A 10739-nucleotide genomic window follows, 5' to 3' on the forward strand; every position below is an offset into this window, starting at 1 on the left:
TCACTAATCTGAATTACAACTTGTAGTTTCTGAATATAATTTCATCAATCTGAATTTCATTTCATGTTTTCTAAATTACAATAAATTATTTTGAATTACAAATTATACTTCTTGAAAAATACATATTATACTTTCTGAATTGCAATTGAAAAAGGTGTAGTAAATCGAGTTCGGAATCTAGATGTGACACATCGTAAACTGTGAAAATTTCGGGGCTGTTATAATTTTTTTCCTGCACGATTCCATTTCAAAGCTTTGTTATTGGGAATAATAGACCAAAACAACCGCTCGATAGAGTGCAAATTCATAAAGGGGTTATCAACCCTCTCCTCATTATTTTGCATCGCGCCTCAAATAAAACCATATCGATTTCCACCTAGGCGAAATAATTCAAGTTTTTCAGTTCTTTCCACGATAGTAAAACACGAAAGCTAGTATTTTGAGTTGTGACTGGGTTAGATGAATGTCGCGATATGAGATATGAAGGAATTTAATTTGTTTGCTCACGTTTTTTTATTCGAATGGAGCTTTTTGCAACCATAAATTCTGTCTGGGAGAAACTGAAGCCTTGTTTTTCAGAACTGCATAGCTCCTCGTATAAATATTTCAGGGGGTAATTACAAAAAAACTGCGAATTTCTTCGGCACTGGAATGAAACTACTTAGAGCTCCCTGATTATATGTCTTTTGGTTTATGAACTCTTGGAATTGAGTATTAGAAGAACTTCTAACTACTGTTGACGTTACGGTTCTCGTGAAAAGTCTGTTTAAGCCATTTCGCTAAATATGCTTGGGAGAAATCGAGGAAATTTGGATCGAGATATGTATAATTATGAAAATTGAAGTGATTCAAGAGGTTTTCTACGTATACTAACAAATATAATGGAATTTCGAAATCAATAGTTATTCAAATTTATTCTCCATCGCCCAGAGCGATGTTACAACCGTTTCTCACGTTTCCATTGACAAATTGAAAGGCAAGAAAAATGTCATTGAAATTTTCGATATGAATGAGCTCTCATTAATAAACAAAAATGTGGTCATCTCCTATTGTTTGTATCGTACATAGTACTATATACAGGGTCTATAAATAAATAGAAAGGACTAAGGGAGATGATTGTTCGATGAAAATAAGCAAGGGTATTTCCTATAAATTTTTTTCGAAATCGAGCTCCCTTCCAAGATACAGCCTTTGAAAGGCGATAACGACTTGACAGATTTATATTCTTTTTACGGGTTCTAGAAGGCACTGAGTAATTAAACTGTACATAATATGAAGCTCTAAGTAGATGTTACTCACACAATTTTTAAGGTCTCATAACTATATTATTAGGGGTTGAAAATAACAACCCCTTATGTTATTATTTTCGTGGGATAGATTTTCGAAAAAAAAAATTCCCTTGTCGTTTCCCATTCAATTCTAGAGAAAAAAGTCTTTTGCAAAATTTCGATGCAATCGATACTTTTCTCGGAATAAATAAAAATTTACAAGCAGTTCTGATCACTGTTCATTCCATGTCATCGTATTAGTGTTCCATAGACTGACTAACTAATACATGCATCAACTCTCTGCCTCATAGACCTTCGTATACTGTTTTATTTATTCCGAGAAAAGTATCGACTGTATCGAAATTTTTCCAAAGGCTTTTTTTCTCCAGAATTGAATGGGAAACCATAAGAGAATTTTATTTTTCAAAAATCTATGCCTCGAAAACAATCTTTGAAGGACAGTCATAAGGGGTTGTTATTTTCAATCCCTAATAATAAAGTTATAAAATCTGAGGAACTTGTGTGAGTAACATCTACTTAGTGCTTTATATTATGTACATATAGTTTGATGACTCAGTGTTTTTTAGAACCCGTAAAAAAAATTAAAAAGTGGTCTCTTCTTTTGCACCACACTCACATCTCGGACAATCAACAGCATTCCATCTAAAGGGTGACCGGCCACTGAATGCGAAGTTGAGCGAAGCTGAGTGTTTTCAATGCTAATATAATTGACCAGCTACGAATCGAGTGACGCTCAGCTTCGCTCAACTTCGCATTCGGTGGCCGGTCACCCTAAAGAGCCATGCTATTGCACCGACCATGGCCTTACTATGTAAGTCGATTAAGCCTACCTACACCAATTTTTTCTAGGAAAATCAAAATACTGGATTTCTTTGGAGGATCAATAATCAAACCTTTATTGAATAGATTACACAAAGTCCAAATGATTGCCAAAATTCATTGTGACTATTATTCGAATGAAGAAAATCTACTTTCTGATTTAGATATGCATATTGTTCCTCGATTTCAATAGTATCGTACTACACTCGACTATCAAAATATCGGAAAAATGCTTTCTACTTTGTCGGACAATTTCTTCCAGATAGACGGTGAGAGATAATAAGGTCTAGAACTGCAAATTTGTATCTTGCGATAAATTAGGTTGGTTACTTTAACGACTGGTAATCAATGAAAACATAACTGCAATTAATCAGTTAGAAGGTGACTAACTTTAATCTTTTAGAATTGTAAAACACTGTTAATCTATGGAAAAATTCTAGGAAATGTCTCTTCCTCTTTTATTTTCAATCAACGAAAACATGAGAAAGGCTCCCATTGTTGATAACCCATTACCAGTGAAGAACTTTCATGTATCTTCACGAAATATCATGAAATCACCTCCTGCATTGTTACCAATACATTCGATTTTTCTAGTACTGTGTTAAATGTCATATTGCGTCCAAAAAAGTTCAATTGATTCGTGGAGAATCATTCAAGTGAAAATGATTAGAATCCCTGTAGAGGAAATTGTTACCGTTACAGTGGCTCCATAGGGCGTCACGTCTCACGTGTCACTGCGATAAAACAATTTAGATACGGCAGATTTTCCAGCCGGGATTAGTTCCGAACTGCTTTCCGTTATCTGGCAGAGAGTTTATGTTATAGAAGTTACCTTAATAGCCGACAGGAAAGTCAGATGAGCTTTGTGTATTCCTCTCTTGATATCCGATGTAATTGTCGAAGTGTGTTTTGCGAATTTGGCAATGTTACTTTTGATTTTGACTATGTTGTGAAGGAATGGAAACTCAGAAAAAAATCATTCATTGATTTTTCATGGGATGAATGGGGAGTGAAAACAGGATAAATAAAATTACTTATTGAATTTAAATGAGCGAAAAGCAGGTATTCCAGAAGGATTCTACATATTTCGATGAGAGTAAGTGAGTTGTAAATTTTGGGTTACGATCTTCCACACATTTTTCTTTAAATCAATTTATGTTTCTCTTGTTCTATTGCCATTTTTTTTTCTTTATATTGAAGCTTGGTTCTCAACGCTTTCGTTCGAAATGAACCAGGGAGACTTATGTACTTAGCCTGAATTATTTATCGAAATAATGGAGTTCTGTATGGGATATGACATTCTTTCGTTCGTCCCCCTATACCAATCTCATGACACATTTATCGGTATTTTTTTTCGTGGGTTAATTCTATATAGAACGGGACAGTTGTAAGAGGAAAGAAATTGTTAGCATTAAACTGAAAAAAAATTAAGTCTTTGATGTATAAGAGAATGTTTTCAGGACGTAATTCATGAATACTATATTCCCTATTTACTCCTCCTGATACACAGTAATGATCGTGATCAATACGGATTGGTTTTTTTTTATCAGAATAATTATCTGAGCCCATTGTGAACCTCAACTCAGAAATTGGCTCTAACAGGCATAAAAAATATGCTACTTATGATAATTTCTTGTGAAATGTCCAGAGTAATGAACTTATTGGTAATTGATGATCTACAATCACTATAAGTGAATTTCAAGTGATTTATTGGCAGACAAAAGTGCCTCAATCTTCACGATCAACAATTGATGTATCGATCACCAGTATCCAAATTTAAAATTTTGCACAGGATGGCAAAGAAAAAAACAATAACAAGAAGTACGTATAAACGTTTTTCCGTATCATTTGGCGATAGCTCTACAAATGGATAGTAGCGCGCACCTAAGTTATAATATTGAATAAACATACGAAACAAAATCGGTCATGAAAATTGAGTTTGCCATGAAAAAACCAATATAGTATCTATTTGTGGTTGATTCGGGTTTTCTGTCATATTGAAGATAAAACAAAATTTAAAAATTTAACTCAATCGGAAATATAGAGTCATTCGGGGTAACTGAGCGCAGTGGGTAAGTGTGCGCAGTGCGTATATCTCGACTATGCAATGTATGGAAGAGGGGTTCATTTGGGTGAAGCAGGGGCGCAGAATCGCCATATTAGTTTTTCATAGGAGTGCGCCGTGCCACTAACTTTTTATTTGCAATCAATCAAATTCACTAGTTTTCTTGTTAATTTTAAGCATCTTTGCACATTCTGCCAGTCCAAGTTCCGAGTCCCTCAGTGTTAAACAATATTTTATTCGATCATGGGCATATTAATCTAAATATATAATAAAAAAATTTTAGGTTCTCTTAGCTGCTCAACTCTATAAGAACGTCAATTCAAATTTTGGCTTACTGGGGAAAGTGTGCGCGGGTAAGTGTGCGCATAGATTCATTATATGGGCATTAGTTCAGTGAGGAATAAATTATGACATTGTTGATTTTCTTGGTTAAGACTCGATCAATATTGTCCTATTTGTTCAGAAAAATATGAAGAGCCACCAACAGGGGAATGTATCAAGTGTTGTGTTCACCAAGAATTGTGGCACGAAAAATAAAGCACTGCTTGTAAAAAGGCGCTTCTGTATTGACAATAAACAGCATTTCTCTAATATTGTAACATTTTGATGACATTATTTTGTAATTTGTTTTGATTGTGTGGTTCACTAAGCACTGCGTTCACTTACCCCGTGAGGGTGCGCACACTTACCCGCAATACGGGGCATGTGAACGCACTCCGACTTTCTCTATTAAATTCTTTTTTGCGGAAAGAAAACGTTCTTGTTTGTTTGCTTTTTGATGTTTTCTTATAGATTAGAAAATTCTCTATCTTATGAATATGTTTTAATTTTCCTAGCTTCAACATTTGAAACAGGGTATGCTCGAAAGGCAAAAGTGCGCACAGTTGCCCCGAATGACTCTACTTTCGGGTCAGCTCGGCGCATTCGCCATTATGCAACCTTCACAATAATAAATGGATGAACGACATCTTCACTTTCAACCAGCTCGATGCAACCCCAGCTTTTTGGGAAATTTTCGAAGGTCAGTTTTCGACACGTATATCTCCAGAAAACATCTTCGTAGATCTAAATGTAACACATGGATATTTCAAAAGAACAATTCTTCCAGTAATAAATCTCCAAATTTTATCTATCTCGATGCAATCATTCGGTCTTGACGATTTTTCAACTGAACCCATCTTTTTCAAGATTTTTCGAAGGTCAGCTTTCCAGTCGTTTATCACTCAATAAAAAAAACCGTGGTTGGTAATGTGATATATATTCTGAAAGAACAACTCCTCTAGTAATAAATCTGAGAATTTCATCCATCTAGGTGGAACCGTTCGGTCTAGACCAATTTTTAACTGAACCCAGCTTTTTCAGGATTTTTCGAAGGTCAGCTTTCGAGTCGTTTATTTCTCAATAAAAGTAACCATAGATAAAAATGTGATACAAATTCTGAAAGAGCAACTCTTTTAGTAATAAATCTCGAACTAGGTACAGTGGCGGTTCCAGGAGTGATTTTGTGGTGGGGGCATAATTTTTTATTTGAAAGTCTGTCAGGTGTTTGTTGACATGAAATAGATGGGTATAAAAATTACACAATTTTTAGGACCTCCTGCTCTGTATGAAAAGAGGGAGTCTATATATCTGACACAGAGATGTTCGTTATCCTTGACTCGGTCGGGATCGTTCTGTTCAATTTGTTGGATACCCTATTCTTTTTTAGCTTGAAATATACGATGATAGCTGTCTTGAGTCTGGATGACCTTCTATAACTTTGCAGTTAGTAGTTGTTTGGGTGAAGGAAAGTTTGCTGAGTTGTATTTCAGCCTGTCTAGAGTCCCTGAATTATTTGAAGTTTCGTAACAAGCTTTACGTTCCCTCTCTGAGTGGGTTAACTCATACAAACTACATACGTTACTGCCTCATTCAAGATTAAACTAGTGATGGAGGGATTCCGTTACGGGATTCTACATAAGATCTCAAAGATGCTTCACGTGCTGATAATTCCTGCTGAACAGGTCAGAATTACGTACATATTAGGGGTTTGCGATTCCTCAATCCACTCGAAGTTCATTCGATTAACTTGTTAAGCCTAACCGACGGAATACTATGAAGTGAGTAAAAAGCAACGCAGAAAATAATATCTTCGTTGTTTACTATTTTGAAGAAGATCAATTGAGTGAGTTGAGTTATTTGAAATATGAATTGATCTCTTCTATCATTTTTCCTCAAAGAATAAAATACCAAAAATATGAATTCTGTGTAATATTCTTACTCACTGTGCAAAGAATGGAATGGTTAAAGTTACCTATTGGGAGGTGCAAAACAAATGTATGTTGAATGAAACTTTGCGTTGCGCTGAATCGTTCGAGATTATCACAAATGGATGAAATTTTACTGGGAATTCTTTCACCGTTTTAGCCGATAGTGAACTATTATTGAACATAATTGAAATTCTGAAAAAACTTCGTTACTCGGAACATTTTAAGCGAATTAAATAACAAATATCGGCCTCTAGAAAGTATCTTATATTCCATGTATAGTATATCTAGTGTATCAATCAAAGTATAGGTTTCTATAGTTTTTATTATGCGAAAAATAAATTGGTGCTGTTATCGAAATATTCAAATAATTGTTTACAAAGTGATATAATTTTCTGTTGCAGATTTGAATAATTCCAAAATGAAACAAGACATAAATTCGAAGCCATGAGTCGACCAGTATCCAGGGACACTCAGAAGAGAGGATGTGTTCGTGCTCCTCATCTGGATATTCTGTAAGTTTTTTGCCAATATTTTATAGGAATATCAATGATTCATGAACAGTTTTTTGAAATTTGATAAACGCTTGAGGTTATCCTTGATTCGTCTCCTCTACATTCCTATATGTAGAGATATATCCGGCGTACTTGAAACAATAAGAATTTCCTTCAGTAGGTAACTGGGTGTGACATAAAAGGATATTAGATCGAATTGATTCTCACACTCCCTAGTAAAACGGATGTATATTTGATCCAAATTATAAAGAGGTAGAGGCATTTGGGTATGTAGCATACCGAAATTAAGGATATCAATGCAGCTGGCACATGAGAACACTATCTTGAAGGCAGAAATACTAGCTGTCCAACTTTTACTCACTTTCACCTTGAAAAAAAATGTTTCTTCTCGCTCAGCAAACCAGATCTCCGCAGTTTTTATTACTTCCTCGTTGGAAGAAAATTTACGACCTTTTGAACATTTTTCCAGTAGCTCTCCGCGTCTTTTCTCTTTAATTTTTTCCAGTAGAGTGGTCAGTAATGTCGAATAGTAATCTCCGGTTATTGTTCTACCCTTATCCAAAAAATCAATCCCAAAAAACTGAAGCAAGAACTTTTCCAGCAGATTTTTGGACACGAAACTTCTTAGGTCTTGGAGAACCAGAGTGTCGCTATTCCATCGATTGTTGCTTTGTTTCTGGATCGTAGAAATGTACCCAAGTTTCATCCATAGTAACAATTCGGTTTAAGAAGTCTACATCGTTTTCAAATCGAGCGAAGATCGAACACGATGCTTCTACCCTTGCTCGCTTTTGGTTAACATTCAAACATTTGGGGATCCATTTTGCAGCAATTTTTCTCATGTCCAAATTGACGTGAACTATATGATGAACGCGTTCGTATAAAATATTCAGTGCTTCAGATATCCGTTTTAGCCCAATTCGACGGTCTGATAAAATCATATCATGAACTGCATCATCTTCAATGGAAAGTCACCTCTTTTGAAGCTCGCAGTCTAATTTTTCACGGTCGCATACGAAGGACGTTGATCACCAAGGGTATTAAGCATATTTTCGTAACTCTGCTTACCTCTTAACCCTTTTAAATACAGGTACTTGATGATGGCTCGATAGTCCAATTTTTCGATTTTCACAATTTCGATAGACATCTTCTTTCTTTTAATTTATTGCGTAACTCTGGTTTACTTTTTTGACCTCAATCTTCACACTGACAGTTCTAATGAGTTATTGTTCGTTGCTATGGTAACGCAATAATTTGTTATACATGGAACTGGTCTAGGCTAACTAGATATCAATACATCCTCGTATGTAACTATCCCATAGAAGCAAGGGCATTGTGGTATTGGAAATGAAAGAGCTCACGAACTTTGTAAAAAGGCTTCAAGGTTAACACCTGCTGTACTCGAGCTTTTTTGTGGACTTGGAGAAGCCCAATATAAGGCAGCGGTTACTTGAAAATATATAATATTCGAGAGAACTGAATTAAAATTTATATGGTTAACTTGTTTTGAAAAAAGGAGGTTCCCACAGCAAATTGCATCAAAAGGATAGCCAAAATATCTTTCAAATATCGAACATCTATACGAAATAATTTAATATATGCAAGAGAACAATGGTATGATGAATTTGAATATTATTTGCTATTTCCTCATTGAATTCAATCTTTTATAATTCCAGGACTGGAATGCCAACTATTTAATTTATTCTGAATTTACTCTACAACCTTGAATATTGCAGGACAAATCCATACATATCAAAAAATTGCCGTTTTGTTTAGAGATTACGATTGTAGATTTATATGAAGAAAATCGATGATTAAGTCCATAGCTGTCTATTTAAAATTATGATTATGAATTAACTAATCATAACTAATCATAACGGGAAATCAGAAAAACCTTTTAAACATCAATAAAACTCAATGATTAAGTATTCTGATTGGATTCTAACTTTTTAACGCTTGCTAGTTTGATATCACTCACTGAAGACCTCCTCAGCTAAATGGGAACCATTCTGACTAATTCCTTCATTTGATCAAATTTCAGATGGCTTCCTCGAGCTGCCATGAAGTCTGTGGAAGGAGATCCTTCAGACTGCGTTCTAGTAGTCGGCGTCTCCAGGCCAAAGATGGCTCTCGGCATCCTCACGATAATGCTTCTCTCGCTGTTCCTAACCTTTCACATGATATATGATACTGCTATCAACAGTTTACAAAGCAACACCGCAGATCATTCTCGGCCCCCCTTAATACTTCTCTCTAGACGACTCTACCCTTCAGCTGCTCGAAGACTACCCCAAGCTATCATCATTGGCGTGAGAAAATGCGGAACGAGAGCTCTGCTCGAGATGCTGTATCTTCATCCCATGGTTCAGAAGGCGGCAGGCGAAGTGCACTTCTTCGATAGGGATGATAATTACAACAAAGGACTGGAATGGTACAGGATGCAAATGCCGCATTCTTATCCTGGACAAATTACCATCGAGAAAAGTCCCAGCTACTTCGTGACGCCTGAGGTAATGTAAACCATATCTAAACTTTCGTAATGAATTCCAGGAAAACATTGTTATACAGAGTGAGTCTTTGAGTTATACAAATATTTTAACGTTAGACTCTTGAGGTCAAAAGAAACACCTGTTTCCAATACCATTTTTCAGATTTGGCCCTGATAAAACGATATACCCATTTTGAGTTTTCATAATGAGCTGTGCCAGTCCTGCAAAAACAAAATTACCTTCAGAATAACTAGCTCAATCTGTGACACATCACATCAATGGATCTTCTAAACAGAGTTGTATTCAGCCAACGTACCCAATTTTTGAAATTTCACAATGTTTCTCTTGACCTCAAGCATCTACTGTTAAAATATCTGTGGGAGACAAAGACTCATCCTGTATATTATGCAATCAGTTTTATTCATGTTCTGTTTCACAAAGCTTAATCGGGGAATCAACGCTTGATTGACGGATCAACATCGATTATTTGTTTTCAATCAATAATTTACTGATGAATTATTCTAATATCATTTTTGTATCGAATTATGACTTTACAAGATGTTTTTAACATCGATCGATATCAGGCTGTAGAACTTATGAAAAGAAATTGTTTCAAATTTTTCATACAAAACTGTAAAGATAACGAAGTTGAAAATATAATCGATAAGTTTTATATTCTGACAGAAAAAGACTTGGCACACCAGTGTAAAGAATCTTAAATTAGTTTCCAGAAAGTCATCATCAGATGTATCAGCGTATGATAGGTACATATTTTGTATTTCAGAGTCACTCTCCCTTATTTCCAAGATGTTTTTTTTTACTTTTTTGAACCTTTGTATATTTTCTTATTTTTATTTCTATTATTGCATTTTCTTCTTTTGAAGCAAACTATTATCTTAAGTTCAGTGCGGGAAACTTGAACCACTGTTATGTCTCCAACCATAGCATGGGTCAAGTCTCCCGCACTCTCTTGCAGTCTATTCAACAGATGTTTTCTTGAAACTTCTAAAACTATTATTAAAAATGGTCATCGTTTGTAAAACAATATTAATCAATGGAAGCAATAAAACTAAATAACACCACGCACCTATTAAACTTTTCAGGCAGTGTAACAAACAAAAATTATTCAATTTCTTACTTCCTAACAACAAAACTACGTTCAAACCTCTCACTCTCGAACTGTTCTGATGGCGGCCAAAATGGAACCGCCACTAGTTGTTCCGTGTTACGAGTATGTCGCAAGCTGTTTACGATATCAGTAGCGGGAAATTTGAATTGAACTATTTGAGGTGGTTCAAGTCTCCTACCTGAGCAAG

At 35.3% G+C, this 10739-nt stretch overlaps 1 protein-coding gene across 6 annotated transcripts in view; it reads left to right on the forward strand.

The window, feature by feature from the left end:
- The window catches only part of LOC123313594 (heparan sulfate glucosamine 3-O-sulfotransferase 1), a 92214-nt gene that overhangs the window by 76139 nt on the left and 5336 nt on the right, over positions 1 to 10739 (forward strand). For 4 of the 6 annotated variants that reach the window (XM_044898539.1, XM_044898540.1, XM_044898541.1 and 1 more), the window contains 2 exons: positions 6824 to 6934; positions 8976 to 9444. In XM_044898539.1, coding sequence (XP_044754474.1) covers positions 6867 to 6934; positions 8976 to 9444 — 537 coding nt within the window. In that variant the 5' untranslated portion in view covers positions 6824 to 6866. Of the gene's footprint in view, positions 1 to 2939; positions 3205 to 6683; positions 6724 to 6823; positions 6935 to 8975; positions 9445 to 10739 lie in introns of those variants that run through there. The other 2 variants (XM_044898542.1, XM_044898543.1) reach the window with 2 other exon arrangements.

Source organism: Coccinella septempunctata, chromosome 5, assembly GCF_907165205.1.
Source record: "Coccinella septempunctata chromosome 5, icCocSept1.1, whole genome shotgun sequence".
Classification (NCBI taxonomy): Eukaryota; Metazoa; Arthropoda; class Insecta; order Coleoptera; family Coccinellidae; genus Coccinella; species Coccinella septempunctata.